The sequence below is a fragment of the Prionailurus bengalensis genome, chromosome A3, assembly GCF_016509475.1.
Source record: "Prionailurus bengalensis isolate Pbe53 chromosome A3, Fcat_Pben_1.1_paternal_pri, whole genome shotgun sequence".
NCBI classification, from domain to species: domain Eukaryota; kingdom Metazoa; phylum Chordata; class Mammalia; order Carnivora; family Felidae; genus Prionailurus; species Prionailurus bengalensis.
The window spans coordinates 38,669,100-38,687,617 of record NC_057354.1 but is presented as its reverse complement, the minus strand read 5'-3'; the positions used below and the strand labels follow the sequence as shown (position 1 = coordinate 38,687,617).

Genomic DNA, 18,518 nt, shown 5'->3' with positions numbered 1-18,518 from the left:
TTCAGGGTGGGTGAGAGGTCTCCTCCTACCAAGGTTTCCAAGTCTTTTTTGTAAGTTCAAAACCCTGATTATTTTCTCTACCCATAGGCCTGGAGTTCAAGGGCAAGGGTAGTTTGCTGAGGAAGTCAGACAGGAGGCTCTTAGAATAAACATCTCGGTGTTCATACCATGACCCCCATTTACTTCAAAGGGCTGTTAAATATAGCCAGGGCTGAGCAGACAGGGCAGAGCTAGCTTCTGCAAGAGGCCTGCCTTTGTCTGGCACACAGGCTTCTGGGGCTAACGCTCACCCCAAACTTGGCTGCCCTGTCAGACTTCCCTCCTCCAGAATTCTAGCCCTGCCATCTATCAATCATTAAGGCTACCTTTTCTTCACTTGCTTGCAATCTTCTCAGCCCATGGAGACTATGAAAGCCAGTGGTTAGCAGCAGGCATGCAAGGGGACTCAGGATCCATGCCTGAGACATATTTGGACCCCTCAGAATCAGGGTCTTCAGTGTTGACCACACCTCCTTAGCAACTGGATCGACACACACATTAAAAAACAAAAATAAGAAACCTAGCCCCATCAGCTCAGGCTCTAACAGGTGGAGAGAAGTCATTATCTGATACCTCAAAGGTCTTGAAAGGACAGAATGTTCCAAGTTGGGTTGCTCACAGATCATCTACAGCAGTTCTAAACTCAAAGTGAACAAAATAGCAAAATCTTGCTGGCTCTGGAGAGACCATTTGGGAGGTCTCCCTAAAGCGGGGAGAGAAGGTCGAGGCCAGGGCAGTAAATTACAACAAGCAGAGATGACTTTGTCGGACATTCTCTGACAGCAAGCCTGAGGCCAAGACAGAATCTTTACTCTCAGTGATACTATCTTAGCACCAAATCATTTTTTTTCTCCCCTTGTTTCCAAACACTTTTCTTTCTGTGACATGTCTGGTGGCTAACAAAGACTGTAGTCCTGACTTTGATCAACTCCACAAAGACTTCTAGAGCCTCCTAGAAACTGCTATTAGGAACATAGTCTCTCTACTTTTAACCCTAACACTGACATTTAAAAAGAGAGCCAGACAGTTGTACCTTTTTCTAGATATTTTGACCCAAGTAATTATTTTCAAATCTCAAGATTCACTAAGAACCCCATCATAGTGAAATTGAAATTATTAGGGATTCAGAAAAATGTAAAGTACTAGTGTGTGCATTTTAACATTCTTAGGGGTAAATTTTGTTGCTTTTGTACTCAAAGGTTAGAATCCTGGATATTTTGCAGTACACCCCCAAACTGAAGTATACACTGCAAAATATCCGGGAGAAAATATGATTAAACTCTGAAAACTCTTCTAATTATTTAAATAGGTAAGTGGGAAGATTTCTTTCAAATTAAAACTGTTAGCATTTGTCCAATCCTATGACATATCAATTAAAAATCTTAATTCAAAACAAAGTCAAAGTGAAAAATTGTTTTTGCAAAAATAATCCAAAATCCAGAGGATTGAAAACCATGAGTTAAATGGAAACCACACGTAATTTAAAATTAATATGACTTGGGGCACCTGGGTGGCTCAGTTGATTAAGCATCGGATTATTATTTTTTTAATTTTTTTTTAAGACACAGAGAGACAGAGCATGAATGGGGGAGGGTCAGAGAGAGGGAGACACAGAATCTGAAACAGGCTCCAGGCTCTGAGCTGTCAGCACAGAGCCCGACGCGGGGCTCGAACTCATGGACCGCGAGATCATGACCTGAGCCGAGGTTGGCCGCTTAACCGACTGAGCCACCCAGGTGCCCCAAGCATCAGATTATTGATTACAGCATAGGTCGTGGTCTCACAGTTCCTGGGGTCGGTTGGTGGGATCCAGCCCCACGTCCTGTCTGAATCCCCTGCTTGAGATTCTCTCTGCCCCTCCCCTGCTCATGCATGTATGCTCTTTCTCAAAAATAAATAAATAAATAAACAAACATTAAAAAAAATAAAATTAACATAACTAAAAAAAAAAAAAAAACAACTAAAGGTACAGACAAGCAGATACCAAAATTCCATTAACTCTTAGGCATAGCAGGTTGGAAGGAAACCAATTTATCTGAGTTTATCACAGACTCACCAAAACCATTCCAGACAGGTGTGTATTTGACCGATTTTGAACTCATCAGGGAATGGCACATATAAACACTTTCTCAAGTGGCCTCCACGTCTTGGAAACTGCCCTATGTTTTCTAGGTTTTGCATCTTGCTCTTTTGGGGCATTAAGTCTCTGTAGGGACTAATGGACCTCTGCCAAACACGCTCTAATTCTTGCTGCCATCTAGTGGTAAATTCAGAGACTGCAGTGTATAGTGTGGAGCGGGAGAAGACCTGGAGAAGACCTTTCCTCTGGAAAGGAAATGGGTGGGGGAAGGATGATGCCCTTCTCTGGATCCAGGCGCGCAGAGAATGAGTATTTTAAAGAGCAAGGAAATGAACATTTTTCTGCATTGCAATTAATATAAATGATAATTTTCCACAATTGCCCAGTGTCTGTCCCAAATGATTACGAGTTACACAGATAAGAACAAATACACTTTTAAAACAGTCCTCCTGACTTTAGGATGCAGAGTAAGAGAGAACCGAGTGAGCTGGACCTGACTTCAGGCCAGTCAGGGGTCTTTGTTTAAAGCAGATATCAGATGAAGGAACTCCAGGGGGAAAATGTGACATCTACCAAATTTGACAACATTTCAAGGATATGCTTGCTTCAGTTTATTCAGGTGCCCTTGGTTCAGGAAACATAGTTACGCTTGGTTAAAAATTTTGTAGCTCAGAACTGCTGCTAAAGTAATCACAAAACCACAAGCTCACAAAGCAATGTAACCCGGATAAGGGACCTTCTAAATTTGAGACCCTCTGATCCCCTTGCTTCGACAGTTGAGAAGGGAACGTTTAACCTTTCACCAGATTTAGCTAAATTTTGTAGATCCTAGGCATTCCCTATGTTTTTAGCATTACCAAACTAATTCCCAAAGGCCAGTGGAGGGAGGATGGAAAACGATGCTTTGAGCTTAGAAGAAAGTAATGCTTATTGAAGGGTCAAGACCACTGAATACTCTGAACATTTGAAGCATTTGTGCATCTCATGGCAAGGTAAGGGACCACAGTGAAATCTGTTGTTTTAAATCATGGGCTTTCAGTGAATAGACTGTATTCTGCTACAATTCCTAATTTGTCTAACTGGTTTACCAGGAGTCTGAACTCTTGTGTGTAAGTAATGAGTAAGGAATTGGGAATTTTGGAGAAACTGTTGATGCCACCTGCATGCACTGGTTTTGGGCCCAGTGTGCCTCCTCAGAGAAGCCAACATCACTGTCATAAGTCACTTTGGGACAGGTGTAGGCCTGAATGAGACAGATATCAGGACTTGGATAAAGGGCAGACAACAGGCTTCTTTATCAATCAAATCCTCTCTTTAATTTCTTTTATTTTTTATTATTTTTTAAAATTTTATTTATTTTGAGAAAGAGAGAGCAAGTGAACATGAGTTGGGGAGAGGGGCAGATGGTGGGGGACTGGGAGAGAGAGGGAATCTTCAACAGGCTCCATGCGCAGCACAGAGACTGACATGGGGCTCCATCCTACAAACAATGAGATCATGACCTGAGCCCAAACCAAGAATCGGATGCTTAACCTACTGAGCTACCCTGGCACGCCTCTCTTTAATTTCTTTTAAACATTTATTGTTTTATATTGGCAATCCCCTTGATGATATTGGCCCTAAAACAACAGGGATAACACTCAATAGTCTGATTCCATCAGGTGAGAATTTAAAATCATGTAGATAAGATATTAGAGGGGCATCTGGCTGGCTCAGTAGGCATAGCATGTGACTCTTGATCTTAGGGTCATGATTTCGAGCCCAACATTGGGGCTAGAGATTACTTAAAATAAATAAATAAATAAAATCTTAACAAAGAAGATATTAGAGGGTGACACAATTTGATGTATGGCTTATCCAAAATGTGGGATAGAATTATTTTGCAGAGAAAATCTCTTGAAAAGGAATTTCTGATCTTACTATGGCTTTGATTAAAACTCTTAAAACCCAGAACTTGTAGCACAGGGTCAACCTCATTAATAATCTGACCTTTGCCCACTGTTGCTATTACCTGTTTTATGTTTTTCATGCTACAAAAACCAAACTACTTCTCATTCTGTAACGTTTCCTTATCAATTTCTGTGGTTTGCTATACATTATTCCCTCTTTTTGAAAGATACCTTCCCCTATCATTTGTCTACAAGACTGGTATTTATTCTAAGACTCCTTAGATACTACCTTGCAGAGTGAACCATCCCTCTCCTTGTACTAAGTCTTTGTGTACACTTCTGGTGTTGTCATTTTATTACAATGTGATTACTATTCACTATTAGAGAGTGAATTCTTTGACATTCTGGGTCTACTTGGCTGTGAAGCCACTGTATCTGGGTTGCCATGATCTATTGAGGTGTGGTGAAGTGAACTGAAGTCCTCACGGAATCCAGAGAAGCCCTGCAGACTGTGTCCCCAGAGTGTTCAGGCTTTAAATAGACACAGGGAGTCCCTCTCTTACCTTCCTTCCAGCTATGTAACCTCCTGAGGCTCCAAAGCTTTTGGTGAATGTGCCCATAAACACATCAACATCTCGAGGGTCCAGTCCAAAGAATTCTACAACACCCCGGCCAGTTGGGCCCACGGACCCAATACTGTGAGCTTCGTCTATGTAGAGGTAAGCCTTGTATTTCTTCTTTAGAGCCACGATCTGGGGCAGATTCACGATGGAACCTTCCATGCTAGGGCATAAGGAGAAATGCTTGTCACTTGCGTACACTTTCTTGGGAAGCTCTGTGATGGTCTCCCTTCTAGTACTTCTCAGACAGCCTGCCCTGACACCAGTCAGCCATGACAGGGATATGCAATTCCTTTCTTCTTAAGGCATATTCTATTTTGCTAAGATAACTCTGTTAATCTTGTAAAGCTAATCTGGTATTATTTTATTGGTATAATTCACATTCAGTAGATTTAAGTGCTTTGAGTTGTTACAGCTAATTCCCAAGTAAACAACTAGCTCCCTGCATTGTTGATCAATTTATTTGTAAAGTCAACTAGTGTAACTAGACTAACCATTTTGGATTCTAGGTATTTTGCTAGTTTTAATTAAATTGCTCTATGGTAATCCATCTTTATCAGGTTGCTGCTCTCTGTTTGACCAGTTCTGTCTGACCTAAACTCAGTGCTTGAATTGCCAAAGATTAAAGGAAAGAATTAAAAACACACAGAAGAACTCTGCTTAAGACACATAGTATTAATAAAAGCACCATAGAAAGTTCTTAGGATCTCTTCTTCAGTGCTTATTGGAAATCAAGGGCTTATTTGAGGTATCTGGTAGTGTCCCATCTTTTTATTCCTTTAGGCCAATGGTTCTCATTCTTGAGTGAGCATCAGAATCCCCTGAATTATTTGTTAAAACACAGATTACTGCCTCCCTCCAACTCCCCACAGAGATCCTGATTTAGCAGATTTGGGGTGGGCTGAGAATTTGTATTTCTACCAAGCTCCCAGGAGATATCCTACCGCTGGTTGGGAACAACACTTTGAGAACCACTGCCATAGATGAACCCTTTTATTTTAGTCCTAAGTGCTTAATTTTTCATGGTATTGTAAATTGCAAAATCACTTCAAGTCCTCCAGCAAAGGGAAAAATATGAAGTAAATAAATAAGTAAAATTCATATTTACATGGCACCTTTGGAACTCAGTGGATTGAAAAGAACTTTTGGCTTTAATCAGTTGTCAGAACACTTGGTGAGCTGTGTCTATACCACACACAGTTTTGACTGCACTGACAGGCGAGTTCTATGAAAACACACAGACTCTCACCCTCACCACACAAAGGAGCTTGTCAAACAACTCAAGCAACCCTTCGATTTAGTTCAAGAACTAATCGATTGATGCAAACAGAAAGTTGAACTTCTCCCTTCTTCCTAATTAGTTTATTTATTAAATTTAATGCATTACAAAAATAAACTTAAGTGTCAGATCGATTCAGTCAAAACAGTCCAGCTGGTTGTGCAGTTGCCCAGGCCAAGTAGTGTTGGTCTGGAGGGAGTATAATGATCATCAAGTGCAGGATTTGTACTTTTGGTTTCTTTAAAGGCCTTTCTTATTTATTAAGGTCACATCAAAATTGAGCAGAAGGTACAGAGATTTCCCATGCACTCCCTGCCCCACATCTGCATAACTTTCCCCATTATCAACATCCCTCACCAGAGCAATGCCTTTGTTACAAATGTGTTGTAACATCACAACACATCATCACCACCCAAAGTCCAGAGTTAACATGAGGGTTGTCTCTTGGTGTTGTGCATTCTGTAAATTTGGACAAACGTATGAGGACATGTACCCATTCTTAGGATATCTTACAGACTATCTTCACTGCCCCCCAAATCCACTGTGTTCTGCTTATTTGTTCCTCTCCCCACCCAATCCCTGGCAACTACTGATCTTTTCACTCTCTCCAGAGTTTTGCCTTATCCAGAATGCCATATAGTTGAAATCATGCACTGGGTAGACTTTTTAGATTGGCTTCTTTCACTTATTAATATGCATTTAGGTCTCTTCCATATCTTTTTATGGCTTGAGAGCTCATTTCATTTTTAGTGCCAAATAGCATTCCATTGTCTGGATGTAGCACAGTTAACTTATTCATCCTCTGACTTGAAGGACATTTTGGTTGCTTCCAAGTTTTGGCAATTATGAATAAAGATGCTATAAACATCCACTTTCAGGATTTTGTATGGACACATTTTCAACTCCTTTGGGTAAATACCAAGGAGCATGATTGCTGGATTGTATGGTAAGAATATGTTTCATTTTGTAAGAAACCACCAAACTGTCCTCCAAAGTGGCTGTACATATTGCATTCCCAGCACCAGTGTATAATAAGTCTTTCTGTTGTGGCACATACATCCTCGCCAGCATTTTACTGTTGTCATTTTTTCCAGATTCTGGCCTCCTACCAGATGTGTAGCGGTATCTTGTTGCTTTAATTTACATTTCCCTGATGACATATGATGTGAAGCATCTTTTCATATGTGAATTTCCATGTATGTATCTTATTTGGTGAGGTGTCAGTTAAGGTCTTTTTAATCAGGTTGTTTGCTTTTTACTGGTGAGTGTTAAGAGTTCTTTGTGTATTTTAGATAACAGTCCTTTATCAGATCTATCTTTTGCAAATATTTTCTCCCAGTCTCTGGCTTGTCTTCCTGTTCTCGTGGCATGCTCTTCTGCAGAGCAGAAGTTGGTAATTTTAATGAAGCCAGTTTACTGCATTTGTGTTTTTCACAAGGCCAGTCTGAATGGCTGTTTTCAGATTTTCATGAAATGGAAAACAAATACAGTCATTTTCTCTTATATAAGTTTGTAAGTTAATTCCAGTATTTTCTTAGATTAATTGCTTGTTCACATGGTTTGCATTGAGAGTAGAAGGTAAGGTCATCTGACTAAGCTTAGATTGTAGCCACACCACTTCCCAGCTGAGGACTTGGGCAACGTACGTGATGTTCTTTGCTTCACGTAGAATAAGCATGATGATGGAACCCTGCTCATAAGGTCTTTTTAAGGAAGCCTAGAAATAATGCTTGTGAAGTGTCTGACACATAATGAGCACTCGTTGAGTCATTCTTTTTCTTAGGAGGAGCTTAGGAGAAAATGGTTGCAGTGAGGCCCAACTCGAGAAATTGGTAGCCCTTGACAATACTCTGTGTCGAATCTTCTAGGAGAGAGGCATATGGGTGTCATACATAATAAATGGCTATATGCCCTCAAAATTCTAGAATCTACTTCTCATCTTTAACATGTTATAAGTTGGTAACACAACTATGCTAAAAACCTGCCATGTCACAAAGAGCCATTCTTTGTTCTGGAACCGAATTTGGCAGGAGCCAGAGTTAATGCTGAACAGTTTGCAGACACTCAAGGCAGCTAATTAGCTATCCTTCGCTGGGGCTGGTCTAGCTGATGTTAGGAGTCTGCCCACCTGGTTTATATTTCTTCCTCTAAGATTAATGACTCTACAATACTGCTGATTTCTGGAGTTAATGCAGGGCACACATGGGTCCTAGGGAGAACTCGGCTTTTATAAAGAGTTATATTCACCCGCACTAAGTTTTCATTTTCTCAGTGTGACCAAATTTGAATCGAACCTTTTCCTATAGTGGGATATTGAGATTGTGCATGCATAAAAAAAGGCTATCTGTGTGATTCCTATAAATTGCCGTCAAAAAACACTGCCAAAAATGAAGTGTTTTATTTTTTCTTCCTGAATGGAAGGTTGTGTTTCAGAGACTTCAAAAAAAGAAAAACAACTAAAATACAACTGTAGGTAGAGATAATTCTACCCGTTCATTTGAAGCTCTGTGAAAGGACCTGAATTATTCTTAAACCAGCAAGCTAGTGAATAATTTCTTTATATCTTTTCTGTTACATAATGTATTAGCTAAGTGACAAGACTCTTTTTTGAAATCTCCCTCTCACCACCTTCTCCTCCACATATAAAGCATATTATCCATTGGCAGGATTGGGCATTAAACCACTGATTTGCCAACTTACATGGTGGAAAAATCTCCTTGGCGGGCCCAAAGCATAATCCAAGGAAGAAAAGAAGGTAAAGAGAGGAAAAGAAAGGAGCTAAGACTAATTAAAAATAAAGTACTTTCTTTTTCTTTTTTCTTTATTTGTTTAAACCATAGGTTAAAGTTCTCAATCCTTAAACTTACATTAATTTGGGCAGGAGAATGGCTTACGTCCTTAGAGGAAATGATATTCTGAGACTTAAACATTTGTTTACATATGTATTTTCTGGAAGGGCTAGTTATTATTTCTTTTTTTTTTAATTTTTTTTTCAACGTTTATTTATTTTTGGGACAGAGAGAGACAGAGCATGAACGGGCGAGGGGCAGAGAGAGAGGGAGACACAGAATCGGAAACAGGCTCCAGACTCTGAGCCATCAGCCCAGAGCCCGACGCGGGGCTCGAACTCACGGACCGCGAGATCGTGACCTGGCTGAAGTCGGACGCTTAACCGACTGCGCCACCCAGGCGCCCCAGTTATTATTTCTTAATACTTTTTATTTTGGAAGTTTGGGCTCTAGTTATACTAGATTATATCTCAGGTTATTTGGGACCCGCTGCCCTTCTCTAGTGTGCGTGTGTGTGTGTGTGTGTGTGTATATATATATATATATATTCTTTATTTTCTCATTTTTTTTTTTTATCTAAAGTAAGCCTCATGCCCAGCATGAAACCCAATGTGGGGCTTGAACTCATGACCCTGAGATCAAGACCTGAGCTGAGATCAAGAGTTGGACACTTAACTGACTGAGCCACTCAGGTGCCCCTTTAGTAGATTTTTTAATAGTTTTGAGATTTCTCAACCACAATGACTTTTCAGAGACACAAAACTAGAAGAGTCTGACTTTAAAACAATACTTAAAAGAAAGCAGATGAGAACGCTAAAATACGATTGTACTTTTAAGCCCCAAATCATGAACTCATGGAACTTTATATTTCAAGTTTCAATCTCCCTATTTTACAGATGAAGAAACTGAACCCTAGGTAGGTAAATGGCGAAGGCCACATGGATGACTTCACCTTTTCTGTGTTTACTTCGTTGGATGGGGACACGTGAATGGACTCCCTTGTTGATATGGGGTCTCTGTCCCAGCAGGGCTGCCTGGTTTGAACCCTGGCTCTCTCTCATCTCAGCCATCTGCCTTGAGTCGAGTGTTTTCATCTTCACAGTGACATCAAAATACTGGGGGGACACCTGGGTGGCTCAGTCAGTTGAGTGTTTGACTTTGGCTCAGGTCATGGTCTCATGGTTCAGTTCATGAGTTCAAGCCCCACCTTGGGCTCTGTGCTGTCAGCACGCAGCCCACTTCAGATCCTCTGTCCCCCTCTCGTGCTCTTTCAAAAATAAATAAACCTTTAAAAATAGATATAAAATGCTTTATAAAAAATGTACAGGGGAGGCTTACTCAAAATCACACATGGGGAGCAAGGAGTAAGCCCACGTGTTTAGTAAGTAGCAGACACATAATAAATGTGAGCTCCTTCCCCTGACATCCATTCTCCAGCTGGGTGAAGAGCAAACAGCTTCACTCTGCAGACAGCTTACCGTTTTCCACGTTGCAACTTCCTCGACTGAAAATAAATTTAATGATGGAGACAGCTGCCCTTGTTGTGGACTTACTGTGGGCTGGGCTTCTGCCAGGAACTGGTCCTATGATCTTATTTAATATTTACAAAAGAACCCTATGAAGGACACAGCGCTGTAGGTGACAACACTAGGATTTGAACCCAGGGCCTGGGCCTTCCTCCAAACCCTGGCTCCTCCATATTCTCTATATAGATAATGAGACTTAGATGGTTTATGGATGGTGGCATTATTATTGTCATTACTATTAATTACTATAATTATCATTCTCATAACTGCTTTTGTGGAGTTTATGGACTTCTTAGACTTGGTATCTAGCTTTTTCCTACCTTGATACCTGCCTGCCTTGATACCAGACCTGAAACTGTCTGATTTGGCTGAATGCTCTTTTTAGGAATTATGAAAAAAAAATGGACTCATGGGAGGCTTTTGTGGTGGGGGGACTTTGCCCATGGTGGCAAACCATAGCAATAGATAAAAAAATATATATCTGGGAGTAAAACTTCAAAGGAAGCTTTGTGTTGATATCAACAAGGTATGTATCTATAACACAACTCTAAAAAGTAGAAGTGTGTTTCTGAACTGTTGATTCCTAACCCTGGCCCTTTGGAAAATCTTGTGGGAAATAATTTCATTTTTTTGGTGATAGAAGCAAATGAGAATGCCCACTATGTGCCAGTACTCCAGTCTAGGCTAGCCTTGTTTTAAAAATGAGGAAACTGAGGCCCCAGGAAATATCAAGGCCTAAGAGGTGCCCTGCTTCCTAGCATTGAATGGGCCCTTTTAGCTCACAGTTTCATTTAAAGACAAGATTCTGTGCGGGTGAGATAAAAGAAAGCTCCTGTGAAGGGAGGTCCATGGAAAGTGGAGGTTTCATTGTATAAATAAATGTCAGGATGACTGAGCCACTATGGTAGATTGTCTCCAAAGACTGCCTGCAAGTCTCCCCATCCCTCCACACACAAGCCAATCCTCCCATTAAGAGGTGGGCTCTGGGGCACGTGGGTGGCTCAGTTGGTTAATCGTCTGACTTCAGCTCAGGTCAGGACCTCGCAGTCTGTGAGTTTGAGCCCTGCGCTGAGCTCCGTGCTGACAGCTTAGAGCCTGGAGCCTGCTTCAGATTCTGTGTCTCCCTCTCTCTCTGCCCCTCCCCTACACACACTCTGTCTGTTTGTCTCTCTCTCTCTCTCTCTCTCTCTCAGAAATAAATAAACAAAAATAAATTTAAAAAAAAAGAGGTGCTCTCTCTCTTCCCCTTGAATCTGAGCTGGCCTTTTGCCATACTTTGACCAACAGAGCATGGCAGATTTGCTATACTGGTTCTAGGCCTAGCCATTAAAAGGCAGCAGCTTCTGCTCTCATCCTCTTGGAAGACAGATGTTCCTTCCATGTTGTAAGGAAGCTCCAGCTTGATTGCTCAGTGAGAAGAGCCTACATATGGAGAAGGCACTCCAGAGAAGAGAAGGGAACAAGGTACTTCAGTCAACCGCCAGTGCTGAGTGAGGTCATTTTCACATTCCAGATCCCAGTTGAACTCCCAGCTGAATGCAACCCCATGAATGACCCCAACCAGCACCACGTGGAGCAGAAAAACTGCCCAGTTGGTCCAGACAACCCACAGCGATGTGAGGAATACTAACTCATTGCTGTGTGTAAGCCGTTATGCTTCAAATGGCTTGTTACACAGTATGAGATAACAGAGCAGGCACCATTGCTAGTGAATCCCATGTTGTGGTTTGGTGCCATGCCGGTGTGGAGCCAAAAGTCCACACCTGGCCCTCCTGCCCTCCTGAGACCATGGTGTGACATGGGCCCAGCCATTAACAAGCCTTGCTGCTGGAGTGGTTTCTCTATGTAACTGATGGGAATAGTTGACAGTGAAACGCTGGTGGTCCACTTAATTTCAGCCACGATCAAAGTACTTAAAACACAACTTTCCTTTAGTGGAGCTAAGCTTTGTTTATTTGCAGTTGGATTCGGTTAACTCTGGTTAAAGGAGACGCCCAATCTGTTCTCCCTCAGCTGATCCATGCTCCTGCAAGCCCAGGCCTGAATGACAGGTGTTTAGATAAGGGCTCCCCTCCTAAGCTGGCAGCTGGCACAGATCACACAAGGGAGCAAGACCTGTGCCTGAGGTTATGACAGCCCAGAGTCCATAGGAGATGACTTCCCAAAAGTAGCAAGTTCAAGGCCAGTGAGTAAATTATTAATTAAATTGAATTTTTTAAAATTTTTTAAATGTTTATTTTGGGTTTTTTTTGAGAGAGAAAGAGAGAGAGAGAGAGCAAGCAGGGGAAGGGCAGAGAGAGAAGGAGACACAGAATCTGAAGCAGGCTTCAGACTCTGAGCTCTCAGCACAGAGCCTCACATGGGGCTCAAACTCACAAACTGTGAGATGATGACCTGAGCCAAAGTCGGATGCTTACCTGGCTGAGCCACCCAGGAGCCCCTAAATTCAATTACTAATTGAATTAATCCACAGCAGGGTATCTCAGCCTCAGCACTGTTGATATTTTGAGCAGGGTGATCCTCTGTTGTAAGGGCCTACCTTGTGCACTGTAGGATGTCTAGCAACATCCCTCGCCTCTGCCCAACAGATACCAGTAGTACTAAAGTTGCGACAACTGACAATTGCCAAGTGTGTCCAGAGTAGAGGTGGGTTGCGGGGAAGAAATCACCTTGGTTGAGAATGCTGCTCTAAGGTGATTTCAAAGACTTCACAAAGAAGACACGGTCTGGGGGCTGACCTGAGGAGGTACTGCATACATTGGGTTACTGAAAACATGAAATACCAGCTTTGCAACCCCACAGAAGCACTGAGAACACCCAGAACACCAACCCCTGGGGCAGTAAGGACTAGAGAAAAAACAAAATGATATCTGGCTTATTATTGTTGTTGTTATTATTATTATTATTATTATTTTACATTTAGTAGAAAGTACTTCTTTTTTTCCAAAAGGGATGAAGACACATTTCTTCTGCTGCTGGTTTATCTATTCATGGAACAGGAACGATTTGCACTCTGGCTGAATGAAGAGCTCTATCAGATCTCAAGTTTCCTTTGCAAACACACTTCTCCTTGCAGGGAAGTTAAGCTCTCATTCCCTTCTGTTTAATATTGTTCACTTTTCTGTAATTATAAGAAACGTCTCCCTTGATTCTCTCAACATTACGATTGTTTGAGAGCTGATTTAGGAGTGAGCACTCTGAGATGATGTTTCTTTGACTCAGGGACTTGGGCATTAAACAGAAGGGGTGGGAGGCATCCTTCATTTTAGTGTCAGTAATCAGTTCGGACAGAGAATGAAGCAAATCCCACCACCATGTTCCTCATAAAAGTGCAGCTCTCAGTGGCTTAGCGGGTGTTTTGTCCACTTAGCTTCAAAGTGGTGGGAAATGGAGCATACCTTCAGATGCTGAGTCCAGCCGCTCCCAGCTTTGGATCAGGAATTGCCCTTGAGGTTAGTCTTATCTTGTGGAAGATGCACAGGGTTTTTGTATTCTAATGCCAACAACTGGCCAAGTTCAGCAAGGCACTGGAGTTTGTGTGTACTGTCTAGTTAGAAGCATCTGGGTACATAGCAGCCATATCTACTATAGCCATAGAAGGCAAGAAGCATTCTGATGTTGAATAACCCAGCCAGCAAAAGCCTTTGAAGTTGTGGGCCAGTGAAAGGTAGTGGAAAGAATTATTGCAATGCCCTCTAAGGGCATTTCTGAGGACACCTTCACAAGCATCCAGCCTCCAAGGTATTCTGCCATATGTACAGACATTGAAAAGATAGGTGACCCAAGGCTGACAGCTCACATTGGTAGCTCTGGCTCAGGTCTCTCCATAATACCTAATACCTAACTTGTTTTTCCATTTAGCTAGGAGAGGTCAGCCTTTCCTCATTTGTTAGCTTGCTACAGGCCCCACTGTGTGCAAACATCTCAGGTGATTTACATACCTGTAGATGCCCTCAACTAGGATGAGAATCTTCTTCCAAGCTCTGCGGATTCGAGGCTGGCCATAGATTACAGCATCTCTCAGGAGCTTCTCTAGGCTTTGCATGTCTTTAAATAATACCAAAAAAGAAAGTGAGTCATGACAGGGTTTGCTTTTTCCTCCCCCATTTTCTTTTTTGAGAAGGCATCAGGTTTCTTTCTTCTTTTTTTTTTTTAATATTTATTATTTTTGAGATAGAGAGAGATATAGAGCATGCAGGGAAGGGGCAGAGAGAGAGGGAGTCACAGAATCAGAAGCAGTCTCCCGGCTCTGAGCTGTCAGCACAGAGCCTGATGCGGGGCTCGAACTCACAGACCGCAAGTTGGACACTCAACCGACTGAGCCACCCAGGCACCCCAAGAGAAGGCATCAGGTTTCCTAGGCTCAGGCTTAGACCTGAACTTTTTCAGAGAGCCAGATTAGAATCAGAGAACACCTGGGGTGGAGGGAGGGAGAGGCTTATACTTTAGTACAATTTAACTCTGACAAGATGAACAGTCAGGTTTATATAGTAGGCAGAATCACCCCACCCCCACCCCCTGCTGGAGGCACATGGTTTTATAGGCTCTTTTTCTTTTGAGAGAGAGAGAGAGAGAGAGAGAGAGAGAACACGAGCAGGGGAGGGGCAGAGGGAGAGGGAGAGAGAAAGATTCCCAAGCAAGCTCTGCACTGCCAGTGCAGAACCCACTGTGCGTCTCGAACCCACGAACTGTGAGATCATGACCCGAGCCGAAGTCAAAAGCCAGATGCTTAACCGGCTAAGCCGTCCAGGCACCCTGGTTTCATAAACTCTTAAAGGGCTCTCCTCTCCTGCTTCGGCAGAGATTGGAGCTTCTCCATTAAGTGCATCCTGTGGGCTTCAGCTTTGATACCAGGTTAAAATGAACTTGGAGGTATATCATTAACTGATACTCACCAGTTGTGTAGCCATGAGCATATGAGAGTTTAGCTGAGTTAGTACAGAGTGGTGGCATTGCTGGCAGGTGTCTCACTTCCTACACTTTGAGACCTGACTTTCGACATCCCCCACTCCAAACTTTAAGGCACGGGAAAAATTAGCACTCCTTTGAAAATTATTTGGAAGCATCTGGATACATTAATAAGTGCTCACAATTATTAAGCCCTATCTGGATTCCAGCCTGCCTTCTAAGCATATTCTTTGTAATGACTTGTGTAATCCTAAACATGACCCTAAGGGGAGGTACCTTCATTTTATGTTTCAGGAAACCAGGGCACATATAGGTCTGGTAAATTGCCTGAAGTTTATGATCACAACCAGCATAGCCAGGATCTGAACCTATGCAGTCTGGTACCATGGCACGCATTCAGAACCACTACCTTAGTTGAGAGCTCTTGTTCCTTCTTCTCAAACTACTCCATGGTCATGTTGAACAAAGAAGGATGGATGTCTGGTGGATTATTCTTATTAACTTGTGATGTCAAATATAATTCACAGTGACTTTTCATTTATCTGCAACCAGATGTAGATGACTGGACTTAGGCTGAGTGATTATTGGGGAAGATTGGTCTACCATTCCAGCTGTAGGGGTGTGTGTGTGTGTGTGTGTGTTTAACTTGCAAAGCCCAGAGAGAGAGAGAAAAAAGGCAGAGGCTTATGTGCAAGTTTTTTAGATTCATTATATTTTTACCACATTTCTTTGTACCTTCAGAACTCTCCCTTTTTGAGAATCTGAAACCAAAATACGTTAGGTCTATAATCTGATTTCAGTTTGAAAAGTTGGAGATGCTACTGAACAGCTGACCTGACTGTTATGTAATGTTCATCAGGCATTAGAGATTCCACTAAAAAACGCTCACAGGAGGGCTTCCTGGGTGGCTCAGTTGGTTAAGCAACTGATTTTGGCTCAGGTCATGACCTCAATATTCATGAGTTCGGGCCCCGTGTCGGGCTCTATGCTGACGGCTCAGAGCCTGGAGCCTGCTTCAGATTCTGTGTCTCTGTCTGTCTCTGCCCCTCCCCTGCTCTCTGTCTCTTTCTCAAAAAATAAATAATAAACATTAATTTTTAAAAAAATGCTCACAGGAAAAACCTAGCATATATAAATCTAAGACGGTACAGTCAATATTGGTTTTAGCCACTGCATCAAGAAGCAATATACCAAAGAAGCGATATTAAGTGGATTGTCACTGGTCTAGGCTTAAGTTGGCTGAGGTTCTTTATTTCAGTGGAGATCCCTGAAACTTTATTTTTAGTCCCAGTCTGTGGTAGAATCTGTTTTAGGATTTCCTTACAGCTGTAGTACCAGCACACAATATTAGCACAAAATCAATGTTTGATTATGGAAAGGAATGTAGACCAGGAAAAAGGAAGGAGAATACCACTTTAAGATCTAAATAGAAATTATGAAAAAGGATAATTGCCTCATTTCTGGAATAATATTTCTTTAAAAATTTTTTAAAAATATTTATTTATTTTTGACAGACAGAGTGCAAGCAGGGGAGGGGCAGAGAGAGTGGGAGACACAGAATCCAAAGCAGGCTCCTGGCTCTGAGCTGTCAGCACAAAGCCTGACGCGGGGCTTGAACCCATGAACCATGAGATCATGACCTGAGCTGAAATCACTTAACCGACTGAGCCACCCAGGTGCCCCTCTGCAATATTTCTTACATTAACTGTGTTTTTGGTTTTGAAGACAGGCAGACATCTTGTGTCTTCACAGATGTAGTGCTTTACTGACACTACATCATTACCCACTAGATGGCAGCCAAGGAAACAGAAAGCAGCTTTCTTATTTTGAGAATTTCTGGGACAGTAAACCTTTGCCTGTATGGACATTTTGCTTTAGGCTGAGTTCCTAAGATGTTGAAGGAACCCGCGTGATTGAGATATACAGCTCCTTTTTCTATAATCTACTGCAGGCCTGTTAGTCTCTGAATGGAATAAAGAAATGACGAATGTAAGATTTCTGTAGAGTGTTTTCCTTCTGGGAAGTGGAATTTATAAGTTTTTTGGTACAGAAATGACACATGATGAGGGTGGTTCCAATGTCATAATAATAAAAACAAACCCAGTGAACCAAATTAGCAGTCACTTAAAAAGTGAATATTCTAAGATGTTGAAAAATCTGTATATGCAGACGTTATTCTACTTTTTATGCAATCAACTAGGTCGCATACATATTATAGGTTTAGTCTGGGATTAGGTTTAAAATGGACACCACTAAAGAACATAGAAGATTCTCTCCATTCTTGCATTAACAAGCTGGACCGAGAACAAGCCTTTAAATGGCCACGATGTGTTTCATGCATTTTGCAGATGGAAACAAGAGGAATCCCAGTCTCTTCCATGGCAGGGAACTCATCCTGTTCCACTTGAACAGAGAGTTACCTGGGGATTGTCTTTGGTGAGGCTTCAGAAAACCCGTGGGGTCCACACACTGGGATTCTTGAGCAGAGGGGGAATCAATCAGTCTTATTTCCCCTTGTGAAGCAGAAACTCATTGACCTCTTAGAATCACAGAAGCTGCGCAGAGAAAGGGATAACTTCACTCAGTGCGGGATTCTGGACTTACATTAGTGTCTGGTAGCTTCTCTTTGGTTCTTAGGGTCTGGCTGTATAATGCTACAGCATGTGGGGTACAGATCTGTAGGATTCAGGGGTTTGTAGTTTATGTTCTGCAGGCCTTGTGCGAGTCTACTGTTTCAACAGCCACATGCTAACATTTTTAAATAATGTTGCTTATTAAAACACTTATATTTGCACGATGTTAATCCTCATGACACCTCTAAGAAGTAGGAAAGAATGATTAGGTTTGTGTTTTTTGTTTCTTTTTTTTTTTAAAGTTTATTTATTTATTTTGAGAGAGAGAGCAGGGGAGGGACAGAGAGAGGGGGAGAGAGAGAATCCCAAGCAGGCTCTGGACTGTCAGCATGGAACATGATGTGGGGCTTGAACTGTGAGATCATGACCTGAGCTGAAATTAAGAGTCAGATGCTTAACTGACTGAACCACCAGGTTTATAAAACCAACAACAACCAAAAACCAAATGCAAATAAATCAGTTTGATATATAAAGAAAATACTGAGATATAGATATTAAAATAAAAGAATAAATTTGATGCTATCAAGGGGCACATACATAGCACTATTGTATAATATCTTTCTAATCTTATGACATGCTATGAATTTGTGATTGCCACAAATTTGGGTATCAGCAATGCCTTAGACATCATTCACTACCATCTGGCTCAATAAAGTGATTTTCTTTGGTTTGTGAAGGGCTGAGAGGAGCAAGCTGGCATGATGGGTGCTGAACATTTAGCCATTAAAAATGAAAACAGAGGCCACATCTAGGTG

At 41.8% G+C, this 18,518-nt stretch overlaps 1 protein-coding gene across 1 annotated transcript in view; it reads right to left on the bottom strand.

Moving 5' to 3' along the window:
- SPTLC3 (serine palmitoyltransferase long chain base subunit 3) overlaps positions 1 to 18,518 on the bottom strand; it is a 133,302-nt gene that overhangs the window by 40,697 nt on the left and 74,087 nt on the right. Inside the window, exons 7-8 of the mRNA XM_043602898.1 lie at positions 14,164 to 14,269; positions 4,572 to 4,791 (exon numbers count right to left, since the gene is read on the bottom strand). Coding sequence (XP_043458833.1) covers positions 4,572 to 4,791; positions 14,164 to 14,269 — 326 coding nt within the window. The remainder of the gene's footprint in view (positions 1 to 4,571; positions 4,792 to 14,163; positions 14,270 to 18,518) is intronic.